This window comes from Arachis ipaensis, chromosome B2 (genome assembly GCF_059453495.1).
Source record: "Arachis ipaensis isolate K30076 ecotype BB chromosome B2, ASM5945349v1, whole genome shotgun sequence".
Classification (NCBI taxonomy): Eukaryota; Viridiplantae; Streptophyta; class Magnoliopsida; order Fabales; family Fabaceae; genus Arachis; species Arachis ipaensis.
In genome coordinates this window covers 114,253,133-114,274,284 of record NC_142437.1, presented here as the reverse complement: position 1 = coordinate 114,274,284, position 21,152 = coordinate 114,253,133, and the positions used below count along the sequence as shown (strand labels likewise).

The window sequence follows — 21,152 nt, the reverse complement described above, 5'->3', positions numbered from 1 at the left end:
TAATTTTAATGGTTAATTTTAGTATATTTAACATCATTTTTACTAATTATATAGTACATTGATTTCAATGTTGTTTATTGAATAGTATATACTATATAAGCTAAGCTATGAAGTTGTAATCTCTATTTCTCTCTCTTTGTTCTCTGTAATTGGATATCACTCTGCCACTCCTATCTTCAATAGTAATTATATATTGTTGCAAGTTTCTAAAACATATATTAGTGTATTAATAGGCTGAATTCACCTTTCTATAAATTAAATGCGGATAATAATAATTTATTAGTCAAAATGATAAACAATTTATACTAATATTAGAAAGTTATAAGCTCAGTTCTTGAAATTAATAAGATTATATTTTTTCTATAAATTATATACGATGAAAGATATTTTTAAAAGAAAAAAAATTGGATATTAACTCTTTCACATATTTCATTATATCTAGTAAAAAAAGATGGCATAGATTCTTATATATTTAGTAATTGATTATCTTTTATACTTATGTCAAATACATATATTTTTTTGAATTTTATAAAAAGGGCAATTATTTATATATAAAGAGAAATATAGTATATTTTTCTAATAAGAGTCTTCTAAAAATTTATCTTTGATCGATAAACTTGACCGATCTTCCAATCCTTTGGGATCATATCACGAATTATAATGGTCTTTCCTTTGATGCCATTGGGATAATGTTGAGCGAGTGTAAAATTGAATGGAGGTTGTAGATCATAACCACCAGCAAAAACACTCCAAGTTGGACCCCACACATGAGAAATGTTATCGAAACTTATAGTATTTTCTATATGAACATCTGCATCTCCATTTACGTATTCCATTGATACTTCCAAATACTCTGATCTAGATTTTTCACCGACCATAAATGCTATAGAATCTCCAAATGAGCATGAAACCCTAAAGATCATCACACAAATTAAAATTGAGAGAGATATATAAAAAAAAATAAATTCAAGTATATTATTTTTGTCCTTAATATTTGGACTAAATCTTAAAGTTATCTTTAATATTTTAAACATTTTATTTAAATTTTAAATATTTTAAAATTATTACAATATTATCTTATCGTTAACTCTTTAAAAATTCTGTAATAAAAATGCATATGTAGATATTATAATCCATTGTAAAAATCTAAACTCATATTACCGATAATAAAAAATAAAAAATTAAATAAATAAAAAAATAACACTAGCATATGAGAAAACGAAATACAATTAAAGTTTTGTATTGTTAGTGTCATTTTTTATTTATTTAATTTTTTATTTTTTTACCAACGATAATATAAGATTAGTTTGTCTAAGTAGATTATAATGTTAATATGTGCATATCTGTTATAGAATTATTAACAGAAATGATAATAAGATAATGTTGTAATAAATTTTAAATGTTAAAAACCTAAATAAACGTTTAAAATACTAAGAATAATTTTAAAATTTAATTTAAATATTAAGGACAAAAAGTAAAAAACAGTATTTTATTCAAAATAATATAATTAAGATAGAAATATTATATTTTTTATTTTATTTATACTGTTCTTAGTTTTTGTATGAAGTGAACGTCAGATAAATTGTCTCCAATAGAAACATTTTTCTCATCAGTCGTTATCTGATTTTCTAAAATAAATTTATATTATTTAATGTCTCAATATTTTTATCTTAAAAAATTATCAAATGAGGATGGCTTTTTTTATAGGCCTCAATTGTCGTACTAATTTTATTATGCGTGTGCCTTAATATGAGGTAGTAAAATCTCTCTCTCTCTCTCTCTCTCTCTCTCTCTCTCTCTCTCTCTCTCTCTCTCTCTCTCTCTCTCTCTCTCTCTCTCTCTCTATATATATATATATATATAGCTATAATTTTTTTTAAAATATAATTATATATTTAAAATATATTAGATTGTGTTTGTAAATCGCAATGGCTAAAATGGATCAATCTAATTTTATTAGTGCTTAAAATTTAAATTAAATGAATTCCTATCATATTCTTCAAATTTTAATAGATTTTGAAAAAAAAGCCAGTTAATTGAAAAGCAATTAAATTTTATTTTAAAACACAGGGAAATAAATATCCCAAATTGATCTTTAATAATTCATGCTTCAAATTTTGTTCCCTAATAGAAACAGTCTCTAATATTTCAAAAAGATAAACAAATTAATCCTAAATAAAATAAAAAGACATTTTACTTTTTAAAAAACAAGGACTAATTTGTCATTTTTTAAAATTAACTTTTGTTTTAATTTTTTTTGGAACTAATAATTTTTTCTAAACATAATTAATTAAGAAGACCAACTTATTGTATTATTATAGAGTTAATGATAAAAAACGCTCCCAAATTATTCTGATGCTAACAAAAATGTTCCTAACTTTTGTTATTGACAAAAATATCTTTAAATAATTTAAAAATGTGTCAAAACTACACATCCATTAAAATAGAAGTGGTTTGGTAACGTTGTGGTCTGATGTGACAAACAGAACAGTATATATGATAAACAAAAAACTAACGGGCGTCGTTTTATATTTGTCCCAAATTTAAAAATCTTATACCCCAATTTCTTTTCGTCCTTTTCCGTTCTCTCACATTTTCTCTCACAGTGACCTACTCTCTAACCCACTCACCATCCGCAACACCCGCCACCACGCGAACCACCACAGCTGTAGCTCCATCTAACTCTGCATTATCTAGCTACCTCTCTTCTTTTCTCACTTTCTCTTACTCATCTTTCCCCTCTTCTTTCTGATTTCCTTTCACTCGGTCTTCCTCTCTCAACAATGCCTAAAACGATGAAATTGAGAAACTACAGCTAGAACTGGAATGCAAGCACGATCAGAACCAGAAGAAAAGTGCAAAAATCAAAACTGGAAGACGAGCGTCACAACCAGAACAGGAACGTGAGCACGACTGGATCTGGAAGGCTAGCACAGCCAAATCTAGAAGGCAAGCATGACGGGATGGAGTTGGCTCCTCCAGCAGCATCGGAAGACATGCTCGGACGGGATGGTCCTCGTTCATGCTTCTCTTCCTTTGCAGGAGGTCCTGGATTAGGTTGCTCCTCCTGGCTAGTTGTCTTTACTCGCACTGCTCCTCTCTTGTCAGTAGTCATCTCTTCCACGCTTTTATTTTCTATTTAGTTTATTGGTGATTACTAATTGGTGATTACTGATTAATACTACTATTGTTAATGGATTATGGTTTTAATGAAAATTAGGGTTTAAATTATATTTTTTATTTTTAAATTTGGGTCTATTTCAATTGATAAAGTTTAATTTGGATCTATTATTACCTCTTTTACTTTTTTGGGATATCTAAATATCAGTTTAATTTGGGTCTCTTTTTTTCTGTTTTGTGATTTTGAAGAGGACAATGAGTGTTGATAATGAGGAGGTGAGAAAAGAAAAACGAGTATGAGAGAGTGAAAGAAAGTTAGAGAGGAAAAAAGGGAGAAGATAGGGAGGGAGTGGAGCTGCAATGGTAGTAGTTTGTAGGTGACTCTATTACTACGGACAAAGGTGTTGGTGATTGACCGACTTAGAAAATAGATGAGTGAGAAAAAAGTATGAGAAAAAAAAAGAAGATGGTTTGTTTGCCACATATACTACTCTGTTTGCTATATCATATCAAAACATTAATGAATCACTTCTGTTTCAATAAATGTGTAATTTTTGTGTTTTTAAATTATTTAAGAATATTTTTATCAATAACAAAAATTAGGAATATTTTTATCGGTGTCAGAATAATTCAGGAACATTTATTTTGGTTAACCCATTACTATATATAAAAGATTTAGTTTGAAAAAATTATTTTCAAAGTATTATACCTTCTGTATTGAAGGTTGACTTGTCCAAGTTTGCGAAGAGTATCTTGTTGACTTGGATTTGCGAGGGAAGCAAAAGCGGCGCCACTGAGATTGAAATGGTATCCCGAACACCATGGGCATTCATCACTTACCACCACTGTCACTGACTTCCCTGAACATGCTGGATTATCTGTGCATTTCACCTATATATCATAGTCATCAATATTTCTTATTATATTTTTCATGATTAGCAAAAAGCGGAGTATGTCTACAGTTACGGTAATTATAATAGTTAAAAAATTTTAGTAATACTTAAAAGATATTATTAAAGAGTAAAAAGTTATTATTTTAATTTTAACAACACTGTATAAGTGTTGCTAAAATTATATAGTTATTATAGTCACTGACTACTCAATGTAACCATAAACATTATAGAAAAAGTTCTAAATAATTAAGATTAGTTTAGTAAATCTTTTTATGGAAATATTTCTGTTTCATATTTTGTGTTTAATAAATCAAAAGAATAATGTATTTGTGTTTGTGCATAAGTTAAAGAAGTAATTTTCAATGTTAGGTTTTATTTATTCTGAATTAAAAAAATTTAATATAACTTTATATATCAATAAATATTTAAATTTATTCTTACATTCACATTAATTACAGTCTTTTAAATTTAAAAATTATTTTAGCAAACATAATTATTATTATTTTGAACCGAATTGAATTAAATTAGGCTAAACTTAAACTCAACTCATTAATAATCAAACTTATTTATAAAATTCAAGCTCAACTCATAAAAAATTTATGAGTTTGTGGCACAAATAACATGAACATATTTTATTATTTTATATAAATAAATTATAATTTATATATAAAAATATCAATTATCTTTTATGTTCTCTATCATAATTATATATAAAAAGTATATACGACATATGTATGTTAAGTTATGTATTATTGTTAAATTAAAAGTACAAAATACATAATATATTAATATCAATAATTATTAGGTTTAATTACTCTATTAGTCCCTATAGTTTCGCAAAATTTTCAATTAGGTCCCTATACTTTTTTTTCTTTTAATTGAGTCCTTGCACCAAATTTTTTTTAAATTGGGTCTCTACACTTTTTTTTTATTTGGGTCCCTGTACTATTTTTTTTAGTTGGGTCTCTATAAAATTAAGCCGATTACTGCTTAGAGGGACCTAACTGAAAAAAAAATTAGTGTAAGGACCCAATTAAAAGGAAAAAAATTATAGAGACCTAATTAAAAATTTTGCAAAACTATAGAGACCAACAGAGTAATTAAACCTAATTATTATAATATATAATCAAACTAACTCACGAGCCAAACACTAAATTTATTTAAATTTAAGCTCAACTCATTTAACAATATATGAGCTCAAATTTGGCTCAAAAGTTTATGAACTTAGCCTATCAAACGAATTGAGCATGAGTTGGCTTAATTGGCTCACTTTCAATTTAAATTGTGCTTATTGAAATATTTTTTATTTGATTTATTAAATATAGGTAATATAGCTTTTAAAATCTTGCCTTTTAAAACTAAGTTTTGACAAGCTACTTTAAAAGAAAATACATTACTAAACTAACCTAGTGAGTATTAAGTAGTCATTTCACTCGTCTGTTTAAATAAGTATCAGGAATTTGAATCTTGTCTTGTGTTTGCAATAATCTATTGATTAGTAACAAACTCTTAAATAGAGTCAGATCTACGACAAATTAATCTTTAGTTTGTTGGATTGAGAGATACAATAAAAAAAAAGTTTTCTCCCCCTCCTCATTTTTAAATAATGATTTGAATAAATAAAAGTTTATTGGTTAGATGTGAAATAATATCAAATTTGTTTATTTTTAATATTATTAAAAATATTAATTCATCCTTTAATGCATTTTTATGTTCATTGATCTTTTGAAAATTAAAATTGTAGCTTATTTTGAAAAGATACTTTTGGATTTTTCTAGTATTTCTATTTTATTAAAATAAATTTCTCAAACATATCAGAAAAGAATAAAAGAAAAAAAAAATGAATAATTTTTTAGTTTAATTTTAATGTACTGACAGTATAAAATATTTTACGCAGTTATGCAATTATAACCATTCTTAAATGACCATTCATACAATCAATATAAAAAATAGTTATTTTAACTAATGTGACATTATATAACTAAATACACGTATAAAACGATTTTATACTGACAGTATATCAAAATTAAATTCACAGTTTATATGAAAAATTAAACCAAATAAATGTACCTCATAACAAGCACCACATCCATAGCCCTGGCGGAAAATATAATGGCCAGCAGCCGCCGTCAATTTAGAGATTGGAGGATTCTCCACAGTTTTACCATATTTACATGCACCACCTACACATAATTACATTAATATTATCAAATTAATCGCTAACAAAAACAGATTATTAGAGTTTAGAGATATAATTAATCATTTATATATATTTTGTATTAATTTAAATTTTTATAAAAAAAAGTATTTTATGGTATAATATCAAAACTTCTATATGATCTGAAATTTTAGAATATACTCCTTATTGATTTAAAAAAAAAAGAATTTCATTACAAGATAAATAAAAAAAATAAAAGATAAACTTGCAAAAGTTAACACAAAACCAAAATTAGATTTAAGATAAAGGGACATATTAAAAATATAATTATTCATATATTTTCTCTTATCAATTTAAAATTTTAGAAGAATGGTCTTATGAATACATAAATTACTTTGATTGAGTCAATTGCAATATTATTTTTAATTATGACATGCATCTTTAATATGAATGTATATATTATTAAAATATATTATATCAGATATAAAATCATATATCATATATCATCTGTCTATGTAAATTCTTAAGTGTTCTAAAAGTTAATAATTATATGATATAATTTTAGAGTATTTATAAGTAAAAATATCCAAAATTCAATTCTTAATTACAGTCGTATTTTTTAAAATTAAAAGCAAATAAATAAATAAATAAAAGTTTATCACAAAATATGATTAGATCTATACACTATCCATTTTTCAAACATAATAATAATTCTATTACAAAAAAAGATGTATTATATATATAAATTATTTAAATGTCTTTATAAATAATTTAAATTTTTCAAAAATAATTCCATAACAAAGCAATTGGTAATAAATTAAAATGATTAAAATCAACTATGGGAGTTGATTTGGCAGAGTACAGTTATATGACCATGATAAATAAATAAAAGCTTTTTACTTGGTACATACAAAGAAGAAGAAGATTAGCATAAGTATATGTAATAAAAATAATTTAACTTGCACACTCACTCTCTGATCCAGCTCCGTCCGGCGTTCCATACCATGTAGCTTGTGTTTGGTCCCATGGTTTTTCATCATTTGGAACTTTTGAAGGATTGAAAAATTTGGGGTTGATGCAATAGCAAGTAGTGCTTAAAAGCATAGAACAAAGGACTACAAGATTAAATGTGTGAACCTTCATGATGAATTGATGATAGTTTTTGCAACTGTAGTAACGTATCATGTTTCAAACTTGCTAGCCAGTAGTATTTATAGTACATGTTTTTAATAATTAAATTTCATATAATTTTTTGTTTAAAAATAGGCCATGTCAACATTCAAATTAGTCAATAATTAATATTAATAATGTTAACTCTAATTTTCTGGTATAATTCAAAGAAAAAAACTTCAAAATATTCACTTAAAATGTTAAGCGTGTGCAACGTTGATTTTATTTTGTTATCTTATAAATCCTTCTTGGAAATGATAAAGATAAGAGAGTATTAATTGGATGATTAGTCACCAAAAAAAAGTTTGGATGATTAAAATTCTAAAGGAGTAAATTACAAAATTATCTAAAATTATTTTTTTTTCTATAAATAAAAATGCGTATCTTATTCAAGAAGAAAATTCTGATCCATATAATTATATAAAAGAGCTTGAAAAGGAAAAAATCATTATATATTATTATTATTATTATTATCATTATTATTATTATTATTGTTATTATTATTATTAATGGCATAATATTCTGACATACACCAAATCTATTCACGTAACATATTTTGGTTCAGTTCGATTTTTTAATTTAAATTGAATAAATATATAAATTACGAAAATATCGTATTTTCGTAATTTATATATTTATTCAATTTAAATAAAAAAATTCGGTTAAGTAGTTTTTCGATATTTTCATTATCAATATTATTTAAGAAAAATATTAAATATAATTACAAAATTTGCGGCTATTTTTTTAATATGAAAAAATATGTTTTTCATTCAAATGAAGAAATGAAGTGTAATTTTTTTTTGTATCAAAGATATGAGACTCGAATTCGCAATTTCTTAATTAAATATGAAAAAATTATGCCATTTGAACTATTATTCATCGGCGAAATGAAGCGTAATTGCAAGTATATAAAATTATAAATGTCACAAAATACAGATGAACAGGTCCTAAAAGGCTAAAATAGTAACATTCAGATTGCGAGCTGATTTTTGCAGGTTGTATGCTGCTTGTTGATTGGTCAATGCTGCAATATGTGACCTGCGTGTTGATTCTTTCTATAACCCTGCTTGATAATTTTGTCTATAAATATCAAATTTGTTACTATTTTCTCATTATTTTGAGTTAAAGTGTGTTAGTATATTAGTGGTGTGAGAATAAATAATCTCTAGTGAATTTAAAGAAAAGATTTTTTACAGATTAATTATTTGAAAATAAATAATTATTTATAAATTACAGAATATTTTTTAAATAATTATTAATTAATTACACAAAAATTAAATTATGACTACTTAAAAATATTAAAGTAATTAAATTATAAAATATTACTATCATGAATTATTAAACTTGTCATAACAATTAAAAATTATAGTACACTGTATTATAATTATAAAGAATTCGAAATTAAAAATAATTGCAAAAATGACTAAAATTAAATTATTAAAGTAATAATTAAATACTTTACATTAAATTTTAATTACAACAAACTTTAATTACATTAAAAAATATTATAAATTACTATGTGATAATTAAACAAAACTAAAAATTATAATAAAATTATAAAAAAACACAAGATTATAATTTAATATACAACACTAAAGTGATTAAAATTAATTTCATCTTATATTTTAAATAATAATATTAACCAAATAACGAGGATTATAAAATATTTAAAAAGTTAAAATTTACATATTAACTTATTAAGGATGATCTAAATACTCCAAAATATATTTTACCAACAATGTATGGTCACACACTAATTTAATTAGACTAATAATTTTATAAAATTAAAAATGTCTTTAAAATTTTTAGAAAAATTTAAACTCTCTTCAATCATCTCTCACTCTCTCGCTCCGAGTTTGGTCTCAAGCTACAAGCGGAAAATGCAATGGGTTCTCAATCCCTCTCTCCATTTAAATACCTGTCAGCCATGCTTCTTGTTCCTAAGCGTATTTCCGTTAGGGGTGAGCAATGAGTACGTGTTGAACACTCCATTATCCGTTCGAATTTAAATTGAACTAATTAAATTAGTTCTAGAATTAATGGATAATCAGATTTAATCCGAACTAAATTAATGACTTTCTCTAACAATTGATTTGGATAATGATTTTGCAGGTATAGAATTTGAGTCAATTTGTAAATTCGATCATATATTAATTAAATAAAAAAATAAAAATTTAAAAAATATATATGTCTTTTAATATATTTGAATTTTAATATCTTTAGTAGGGCTGGCAATGGGTAGGGTAGGGTAGGGTTTGGACCCTACCCTAACCCTACCCGCGAGTTGAAAATTCTATTAAAACTCTACCTTAACCCTATTCGCACCCTAAAGTTCTAAACCCTACCCTACCCTACCCTACTCGCAGAAATATCAAATTTTTTTAAAGTAAATATAAAATTCAATCATTTCAAATTTTATACATATTAATAACATAAAAAATAACAAACTAATGCTCTAAATTACTAAATTAACTAACTAGTTTAGTGGTTGTTCACTTATTGTAAGTCATTACATAAGAGAGGTTGTGGGTTTAACTCTCACTTCCTTCACTATATACCTAATTTTTATAAAATATGTGTTATATTTGAAGTGCGGATAGGGTAGGGTAGGGTACACCCTAAACCCGTACCCTACCCTACCCGCAGGCATACCCGGACCGTATCCTACCCTACCCGAACGGGTTGGACCGGGTTGGGTACCCGCGAGTAGGGTATGAATTGCCAGCCCTAATCTTTAGTGTTTAATATATTTGAATTTTAATGTGTTTAGTTTTTAATGTATTTAGTGTTTAAAATTATTTACCTAACACTTCCCTTTCTATTAATGCTACATGTTTATTGTACTTACAGAATTTTTAAGATAAAAATTTCATTTTTTAATTTTTTTATGAATTTCTGTTTTATCGGGTATCCAATTACTCAAATCGAACCAATTCATTTTTCATCAGTTTAGTTTGTTTTGGATACACAAAAAAAAATGTAAATTCGAACTGAACCAAACCAAACCAATTACAATTTAATTAATTCGGTTCTAATTTAACTTTAAACTTAAGGAAAAGTATGAGGAGCCAATGTATGTTTTATACAATGTGTACAATGGAGTTAAATTGAAATTAGAATTAAATTAGAGGCAATTAATTAATTTTAAATAGTTTCCAATTTAAAAGTTGACTCAAATCATGATTCCCGTCAGTTATGACAATTAATTAATTTTGAGTAGTTTCCAATTTAAATTTTGAATCAAATCATGAATCCCGCCATTTATAGAATCAAATTAGGATTACCTCCCTCTCTCAATAGGGTGTGAACTTCTTCTCTCACTCTCTCCTCGAAGCAAAAGCCGGTACAGTGCCGTCATGGTTACCAGCCGCCGTCGGACATCGCGCCGACACTCTTCCGACTGTCGTCGTTGTCCGCACAGGCCACCGTACGTAGGGAGGACGCGTATATTGTGTGAGTCGAGCTCGCGGCACCGCAGCAACCCGGACGTCCAGTGCCTCTGTCGCAGCCGGTTTGTGCCTTCTCTTCCCGTCGCCGGATGTTCATTTTCTCTATAAATATTGTTATTTATACACGTTCACATTGAATGTTCATTTTTGTATGATTTTGGATGTTCACTTTCTCAGTTTTCGTGGATGTTTATTCTTCGAGTAATTCAACAAGACCCAGGCAGCAGGCTAGCGCTGAGATGACTCGAGCGCCGGGTGTTCGGGGCTGCAATTTACGTCGGCGACGCTGACAATTATAGGTCACGGATGTTCGGCCGCATGAGGAGTGACGGAGGTTCTTCCGGCGAGGGCGTTGGTGCGAGGAGGCAGAGCGCGACAGTTCCGGTCGGCAGGAAGGGAGGCTACACGTTGCACAGAAACATAGCGGTTGGATGCAGGTTGCTGCGCACGGCGGGGCGGTGGAGAAAGGGGGGAGGGTTGCGGAACAAACAATGAAATTTTTTGGGGGGTAGGATAACGGTAGGTGATGAAGGGTTAATGTGAAAGAATTTGGGATAAATTAGGGGTAGATATTAAAAAATTGAACAGACAACTAGAAATTAGGGATAATGATGTTTAATTTACATCTTTATAGTAATACAAATGGGGAGCTCATATGCTGACGTGGCGCTCATACGTTGAGTCTGAGAGTTTATTTGTTTAGGTGTCGTCACTAGAAATTTTTAGATTTATATTTATAAATTATAAATTATTATTTTCTTAGGTTGTTATTTTCAAATTTTAAATTATTTGTTTGAGTTGTTATACTTAAGTTGTTATTTTTTAAATTTTAAATTATTTTATTTAGGTTGTTATTTTTAAAATTTTAAATTATTTTACTTATATTATTATTTTTTAAATTTTAACACTATTTTTTAAAAAATTGTTGATTCTTTTTAGCATTATTTTTTAAATTTTTGTTGATTTTTTTCAAAAATTGAAGCTACATATGTAAATTTAAATATATTTATGTTAATTTATAATTTAAATAATTGTTAATATATTTATTTCTTTATCTACAAATTTAATTCAAATTTAAATTAAAGTCAATCAAATTTACAAAAATTTAGCTATGAGTCAACTATAAAAGTACATTAAACCCTTTCTTTATATACATCCAAAATTTAAAATTTATCTACTTATTCCAATGTCTGGTATTCATAAAATCGTAGAAATCAATCCTACAGTTGACAATTTGTGTGTACGTATACGAACGATACGGTTATGGACACTACCAAATTACGAAAATTCTTCTTTGCCATACTCAATTGAGATGGTTTGGCTCGATGAAGACGTGAGTTTTCTACTAATATTTTTTATTTTATTTTAAATTTATATTATTTATATTTTACATTTGTTTGATTATCTCCATCTAATTGTTCTTTGATTTTTGTTTATCACTTCTAGGGAGGAAAAATATACACCTCGATTAAGAGGGCTTTTGTGTCTTGATTCGTAAATTTGCTAAAGAAAAAAATATCTTACCAAATAAGATATGTTGGTGTTGGACTTAATGAGGGTAACTTCAAGACTACACATCATGAGTATGTTGTTAATTTAAACCAACGTATCGATGTGCACAAACTTCCAGAATTGTCAAGTATCCCCGATATGAATTTAATTTTGTGAGTTTTGAGACTCTCAATACTTTTGGGTACGATTACACCTACTTAGTTGGAAAGTTTATTGTTTTAGAGGAATGATAGGTTTACTCATGTATTTAACCTCCTCTAGACTGGATATTGTACAAAGTGTGGGTGTATGTTCAAGATTTCAATCTCACCCAAAAGAATCCCATCTTTTGGCCGTTAAACGCATCATTAGATACATTAAGGGAACGAGTGATTATGGCTTATGGTATCCAAAATCTAATGATTTTTGTGCAGTAGGGTTTTGTGATGCAGATTATGCGGGAGATAGGGTGGATAGAAGGATCACATTAGGCATGTGTTGCTTCCTTGGAAGCTCACTCAACATGTGGTCAAGCAAAAAACAAGCCACCGTAGCTCTATCCACAGCCGAAGCTAAATATATTTCTGCATCTGCATGTTGTTCACAATTAATTTGGTTGAAAACTCAATTGGAAGATTACAAATTAAAAATCAATAGTATACCCTTGTTCTGTGACAATATGAGTGCTATAAACATTTCTAAAAGTTTTGTTCTGCACTCAAGAACAAAGCACATTGAAATTAAATATCATTTTATTAGAGAACATGTGCAAAAGGGAACTATTGATATTCAATTTGTAAAAATCGAGGATCAACTTGCAGACATTTTTACTAAACCCTTGTGTGAAGACAGATTCTGCACTTTGAGAAATAGTTTGGGAATGATAGAATTAAGTTCTGTTGAAAATTTGTGAACTTTTTTATTCTGTTTGATTTTGTCTCGTAGGAAAGCAGGAGACAAATTTCAGGATAAGTTGAACAGGCCATGATACAGGGAGAGAGTACGCTAACATTAATTATCTTGGGCCCCACCAAATCTTTTTTACCTTAAGTTGATCCATTTTTGAGTTTTTCATTTTTTTTAATAATACTTTTGGGAAGTTATCATTTCAAATCTTGTAGGAAGAAGTGCTTGTCAAATCAAATCTTTATCATTTCTTCATCCCTTGATTCTAGGAGCAAATATTTTAGTTTTTTTTTTAAAAAACCCTTCCTTGGTTAATAACCGCGCTCATTAGTGGGTATTAACTCCCTCAATTCTCTCTCCACTCAACATTAAATGCTTCCCTAACCTCCCTCCTCTCACCACACCATTCGGACTCTTTTCACCTTCCCCTCTCCACTTCTCCATTTTTTTATATCATGAAAAAGAAAACTGCTCCAAGAAAAAGTGAACGAATTCTCCTTTCCAAAAAATCTTCCACCCTTCAAACCCATACTCATATAAACATTCATTCTACATCCTCTTCATCTCCTACCTCTCAATCTACTGAAACCATGCGCAGAAAGGTCACTGCTCAGAAGACTTCATCAAGAAAAAGGAAGGAACCCGTGGTTGAGGAAGAAGATGAGTCTCATACGTCCTTACCTCAGTCTCTACCAAAGAAAGCTATCCCTGGACGCAGTTTTCACAAGGCAAAAGGTTACGCATTACGTGATACTAGGGAGCCCCCGAATCTAGAGTCCCTAATGAGCGAATAATTTATACGCTTTTTAGCATTGTTTTTAGGTAGTTTTTAGCATGTTTTAGTTACTTTTTATTATATTTTTATTAGTTTTTATGTAAAAATCATATTTCTGGACTTTACTATGAGTTTGTGTATTTTTCTATAATTTCAGTTATTTTCTGACTGAAATTGAGGGACCTTAGCAAAAGTCTGATTCAGAGGCTGAGAAAGGACTGCAGATGCTGTTGGATTCTGACCCTCCTGCACTCGAAGTGGATTTTCTTGAGCTACAGAAGCCCAATTGGCGCCCTCTCAACTGTGTTGGAAAGTAGACATCTTGGACTTTTCAATAATGTATAATAGTCTATACTTTGCCCGAAATTTGATGGCCTAAATTGGCGTTTAAACGCCCACCAGAGACCTTTTTTGGTGTAAAACGTCAGAACTGGCACCAGAACTGGAGTTAAACGCCCAAACTGGCATCCAAGCTGGCGTTTAACTCTAGAAAAGGCCTATGCACGTGTAAAGCTCAATGCTCAGCCCAAGCACACACCAAGTGGGCCCCGAAAGTGGATTTCTGCACTATCTGCACTTAGTTACTTATTTTCTGTAATCCTTAGTAACTAGTTTAGTATAAATAGCACTTTTTACTATTGTATTCGCATCTTTGATATATCTCTATCAAAACTTTTCACTTTTATGTTACAATTGGGAGGCTGGCCATTTGGCCATGCCTAAACCTTTTTCTCTTATGTATTTTCTACGGTGGAGTTTCTACACCTCATAGATTAAGGTGTGGAGCTCTGCTGTTCTTCATGAATTAATGCAAGTACTATTATTTCTCTTTCAATTCACGCTTACTTCTTCTCCAAGATATACTCTCGTACTTAATTCAGTTAAGTCAAAATAAAGGGGTGACCCGTGACAATCACCCACTATCTTCGTTACTCGCTTAGCCAAGATCTGCGTGCCTGACAACCACAAGCGGTCTACATGATGTTCAACGTAGTCATTGGACGACAGCCGGAGTATATTCTCTTGGGTCTCTAATGCACGGACCGAGTCTATGAGATTAGAACCTTCGTGGTAGAGGCTAGAACCAATTGGCAGCATTCCTGAGATCCGGAAAGTCTAAACCTTGTCTGTGGTATTCCGAGTAGGATCTGGAAAGGGATGACTGTGACGAGCTTCAAACTCGCGAATGTTGGGCGCAGTGACAGTGTGCAAAAGGATAGAGAGATCCTATTCTGACACAAGTGAGAACCGACAGATGATTAGCCGTGCGGTAGCTGTACCTGGTATTTTTCATCCGAGACGGAAAATCCGACAGTTGATTAGCCGTGCAGAAACCGTACTTGGACCATTTTCACTGAGAGGATCATACAGCTTGTCATGGAAGGGAGCACGCATGATTGGATGAAGACAATAGGAAAGCAGAGGTTCAGAAGCAACAAAGCATCTCCAAACGCTTATCTGAAATTCCCACCAATGAATTACATAAGTATCTTATTTTATTTTATGTTTTATTTATCCTTTAATTATCAAAACCTCATAACCATTTAAATCCGCCTGACTAAGATTTACAGGATAACCATAGATTGCTTCAAGCCGACAATTTCCGTGGGATCGACCCTTACTCGCGTAAGGTTTTATTACTTGGACGACCCAGTGCACTTGCTAGTTAGTTGTACCGGAGTTGTGAAAAGTGTGATCACAATTCCGTGCACCAGTCCCTGGATTTCAAGAACAAGTATAACAAAAGCCATTCTCATTTTGATCCAGGGAGATTTAATTCATGTGCTTCCTATGAGTTCCACAAAGAAGTGTTGAAGAAACGTCATTTATGTGCTTCATACTTGGTGAACCAGGATTCTCTGGCTACCAAAGGGATCAACTTTACCACCCTTTTTGAGAATATGAAGTGGTCTCCTTTGTTCAAAATTCAGAAACCAGTATACCCTGCCCTGGTTCGAGAATTTTATGCTAACATGAGGCTGATCGACGGTGCTATCCACTCCTATGTGAAGAAGGTTTATTTGACCCTAAGCAGAGAGACAATAAGGGCTGCCCTTGGGTACGTTGATGAAGGACCAGCAGCCTACATGTCAGAGAAATGGGACTCACAAGTGGGAGTCACTCTTCAGATTGCCTTTAATCAAACATGCAAAAATTTTTCTGCTTTGGATGGTACGGTTCTCACTCATAGAGCTCTTGGACCTGAGAGAGCACTTCTTCACCGAATCATCACTCACATCCTGACTCCACAGAGTGGCTCACACAATAGAGTAACTATTTCTGATATCTTTGTACTTTTTGCTATTATTACTTCCTCTCCCATTTCATTTGCATACCTCATGGTTAGACATATGTGGGATTGTGTTAGAAGCACCAAAAAGGCTAACCTTCCATATGGCATATTTCTCACCTATATTTTTGAGCACTTCAATGTTGATCTAACTAATGAAGAGGTTGAGAACAAAGTTTCATCAATTAAGGGAGGAGGAGTTTCAGGTGCAATGAAAGGAACCAAAGGGAAACGATCAATGCCTTCTAACAGTGATCTTGAGAGTCGCCGAGCCGAGCCGTCCAAGGTGGCAGAATCGATCAAGGAAGTCCTCACTAAGTTTTCTAACATGTCCAATCTAATGGTGCAATCATATAAGGCCGCTCGTAAGCTTGCATTCGAAAATGAAAATGCTTGGACAAAATGCCAAGAAAGAGTGGGACTGATGCTTCAGAATTTTGAAGAAGAATTTGGGAGTGCCGATGATGATGATGCAGATAGCTCTGAGTACAATTTATAGCTTCCTAAGCTAACAGAAGTTTTTTTCCTTCAATGTTTTTTATTTTGTAATTTTCTGTTTAATTTTGTCTGTCTTGAGTCTCATGGAAAAAGGCAAACACTGAGGTTTGTAAGAAAAAGTCATAGAGCGGAAAAAGGCAGAGAGTGCAAAATTAAAATAAAAAAACCATAGATGTCCTTAGAGGTCTTTTGTACATCTGTGTTGTGTTTCATGATTCTGTGGGAATCCCCTTACAAATTGGGTTAGCACTTAGCAGTTGAAAGCTTGGCTGTGACCAAGTCAAGTTCAGGATTGGGGTTTAGATTCTGGATTTGTCCCGGATAGGAAGGGTAGTTCCTAGGGAAAATTGGTGTATGTAATCATGAAGATTATAGTAAAATTCCATCATTATTGTGATGGAGACTAGATGTAGGCTGCATCGCACTTGGCAGCTAAACCAGGATATATCGTGGTGTAATTCTCTCTCTTTCTTCTACTCCATTTCTGTTTCTGCTGCATAGGAGATAAAACAAAAAAATATCTCAGACCGGGTTACGAGATAAAAAGAAAAAGTCTCATGGTTGGGTACGAGACAAAAATAAAAAAGTCTCCAGAAGTTATTTCAAAGACCAGCAAATTTTAATAAGCGAAAAAGAAGCTAAAATTCAAGCCCCTTCTCTTAGCTACTGAAAACATCAGTTTATTTTTTTCTCTGACCAATGTGTAACTTCATAATTATCCTTATATTTAATTCTATGGATGTAGTAAGTAAATGAAACCGTCATCACCAAAAAGAATAATTGAAAGTGTTATTAGTAAGATAATAAAAGAGAAAAATAAATTAAAAATTAATTATATACATTTACCTGTTAGATTCATAAAATATTTTTTAACATTTGTAACTTCAATAAATTCTAATAATTTTCTTAATTTATGTCGTTATTTGAAACCATTTCTAGGTTCTGTTGGAATAAATTAATTTTAATAACCTAGATCATCCATATTAAATCACCAAAATATATAACATAATGCGGAAGCGTACCTTTTCTCATAAGAGTCAGAAACTAATGAAAGAATTTGGATCTTGTGGTTCTTTCGATCTTCCTCAACTAAAGCCTTCTGTATTCCTAGGTGGCTGAACTATAACTCTTTTGATGGGGAAAGAGTAACAAAGGCGGCTTTGGTATATTGGGGACCGAAACCCTGTAGGTCTATTTATATTTGAGCCTGGCACCCATTAAACCCTTAAACCCAAATAAAATAGTATCTAAAACCCAAAAGATAATATATCTAAAATCCAAAAAGATAATTATCTAAGGAACAAAAGATAATATCTGGTTTTATTCTCATTTAATTCTAAATCAAAAGTAATAATGACTTATCCAATTTAGCATTTAAAATAATAAATGAGATCATCATTATATAAGTCATTTAATTTGAAATAGCATAATTTGTGATTATAATTAATATATGTATTGCCCACAAATAAGTTAGGAAATCAAATAATTTCCTAACAATCTCCCACTTGGGCTATACATATATTATTTCTTGACATAATCACATCTTTATAAACTTTATGCGCGCATCTGAATGCTATTTCTCTCATTACTTTAACAATCTGGTTCGTCTCATACATTAGATATGGAACTACCGCAGCTTTTATCACATTAAATGCCGTGACTAAACCACGCCAATCACCATCCTAATGTACTCAACGACATAGATCAAATTTGGATGAGTAATATGGAAATTACATGTCAAGTGATCTCATGCATGTCTATTTCCAGCTGGTCCAACTTTATTGAGATCAAATACAATACAAATATTGTAAAATGAACATTTCACATAACATGAAATAAACCATCAACTTAATTCTGCAGAAAAATAACTCAATATCTGTCATAGGACATATAGCATAAACTCCCACTAAACCAATGCATCACAAATATTGACACCCATCCGAGCAGTGTGCTCATGAAAAACTTTAGGGGTCAATCCCTTGGTAATGGGTCTGCTAGCATATACTCTGTTTCTATATGTCCTATAGAAATCTGTTTTTCTTAAACTTTCTCCTTGACAACTAAGAACTTGATGTCTGTATGCTTCGATTTTGTCAAGCTCTTATTGTTATTGGAGTATAGTACTGCTGACTTATTGTCACAAAATATCTTTAATGGCCTTTCAATGTCATCTACTATATGAAGCTTAGTGACAAAGTTTCGCAACCATATGCCATGAAATCGGAATCAGAGTACCTAATGATCTCCAAATTTTTCTGATCTCCGATAAATAAGCATGTAATCCTTTGTTCTTTTTAAACAACGCATTACACGTTTAACAGCTATCCAATGATCCATATCCGGATTTCTCAAGTATCTACCCAACACTCCCACTATAAATGATATATCGGGACGTGTGCAGACTTGAGCATACATTAAACTCCCTAGTGCTGATGCATAAGGCTTATCATGCATTGCTGTCCTCTCAAGATCATTTTTAGGGCATTACTTGAGACTGAACTTGTCTCTTTTAGCTACGGGTATGTCCATTGGTCTAAAACCTTCTATGACATATCTACTTAAAATCTTTTCGATATAGTTCTTTTGTGATAATCCAAGAATACCTTGAGAGCGATCTCTTAGTATCTTGATTCCTAATACAAAAGAGGCATCACCAAGATCTTTCATTTCGAATTTGTTCGATAGAAATTTCTTAGTTTCATGCAACAAGCCTATATCGTTACTGGTAAGTAGAATGTCATCAACACATAAGACCAAAATATGTATTTACTCCCACTGAACTTGTGGTATACACATTCATCTATAATATTTACCTCAAAACCATATGAGGTAATAACTTGATGAAACTTGTGATACCATTAACGGGAAGCTTGTTTGAGATCATAGATGAATTTTTTTTTCTTTTCTATTGTATCTCCTTAATGACACTTCTTGAGGTTGTTGAGCTTGCTGTATGGGTTGGGGTTGAGGAGGATTCTCATTATTTTCCTGTACTATAGCAGTATTTTGAGCAACAATAATATTCTCATTGTTCTCTTGTACTGTAGCTGGATTTACAGCAGGATTCTCATTGTGCTCTTGTACTATAACTGTATCTTGAACAATAATAGGCACAAGGTCCTGATCATTGTCAGTTATAGAATCCTCATCAAAAGCAACATTCCTAATATTTCCTTCCCCCCCAAACTCAACATCCTCAAGAAATCTCGCATTTTCCGTCTCAAAAATAGACCTTGATGCAGGATTGTAAAACTTGTACCCCCGTGAACACTCAGCATAACCAACAAAGTAGCAACTAATTGTCCTTGAGTCCAATTTTCTTTCATGCGGCCTATAAGGTCGCGCCTCAGCTGGACATCCCCAAATATGCAAATGCTTTATACTGGGCCTTTTCCCAATCCAAATTTCATATGGGATTTTGTTAACTGCTTTGCTTGGCACCCTATTAAGGATGTACACTGCGGTCTTTAAGGCTTCTCCCCAGAGTGATTCAGGTAAGGAAGAATGACTAATCATACTTCTTACCATGTCTTTAAGAGTTCGGTTCCTTCGCTCTGCAACACCATTCATGCTAGGTTTGCCTGGCATGGTGTATTGCGGAACAATACTACACTCCTCTAGGAAAAGAGCAAAAGGCCCGGGACGTTGCTCACCTGAACCATCATATCTTCCGTAGTATTCACCACCACGATCAGATTTGACAGCTTTAATTTTCTTTCCAAGTTGAAGTTCAACTTCAGTTTTGAAAGTCTTGAAAACATCCAAGGCTTGGGACTTTTCATAAATTAAATATAGATACCCGTAACGAGAGTAATCATCTGTGAACGTAATAAAGTACCGTTGTCCATTCCAAGAGACAGTAGGGAATGTGCCACATATATCGGTATGTATCAGTTCTAGGACATCTTTATCTCTCTCGGCACCTAATTTCCTTTTGTTTGTCCTTTTTTCCTTTATGCACTCAATACAGACTTCAAAGTCCGCCAAATTTAGGGGTCCAAGAATTCCATCCGACACGAGCCTCTGAATTCTCTGTTTAGAGATGTGACCTAGGCGTTTGTGCCATAATGATGCCGAATTCTCATTTAGTTTTCGTTTTGTACCCGTTTGCAGTATTTCATTATTATAGGAATTTAAGTCAAGCCTATATAGATTATCCACCAAATGACCAGAGCAAATATTATTTGAATTATAAAAGAGACTGACTTTATTGTCTCCGAACGAACAAAAATAACCCGATTTGTCCAAACGAGAAACAGAAACCAAATTTCGTCTAAATGACGGTACATAAAATGTCTCTAATAAATCCAAGTAAAATCCACTCGTGGAACATAATCTAAAGGTTCCTATAGTTTTGACTGCAACTATATTACCGTCTGCCACATAGATGTATCTTTCAGCA

At 31.1% G+C, this 21,152-nt stretch overlaps 1 protein-coding gene across 1 annotated transcript; it reads right to left on the bottom strand.

Moving 5' to 3' along the window:
• Nucleotides 1–590: 590 nt before the first annotated feature.
• On the bottom strand, nt 591–7,314 carry LOC148575286 (putative expansin-B2). The gene is made up of 4 exons (XM_088506156.1): nt 7,143–7,314; nt 6,084–6,196; nt 3,830–4,011; nt 591–912 (listed from the first exon to the last, which is right to left on the bottom strand). The coding sequence occupies exons 1-4, from the start codon at nt 7,312–7,314 to the stop codon at nt 591–593; spliced, it is 789 nt and encodes a 262-aa protein (XP_088362282.1).
• Nucleotides 7,315–21,152: the final 13,838 nt, after the last annotated feature.

Excerpts from the sequence above, each read along its gene's own strand:
- LOC148575286 (XM_088506156.1), bottom strand. The coding sequence starts at position 7,314 with ATGAAGGTTCACACATTTAATCTTGTAGTCCTTTGTTCTATGCTTTTA. Across the intron at positions 6,197-7,142 it reads GGACGGAGCTGGATCAGAGA|GTGGTGCATGTAAATATGGT; the intron begins GTGAGTGTGCAA and ends AATTATGTGTAG. Across the intron at positions 4,012-6,083 it reads GATGTGGTGCTTGTTATGAG|GTGAAATGCACAGATAATCC; the intron begins GTACATTTATTT and ends TATGATATATAG.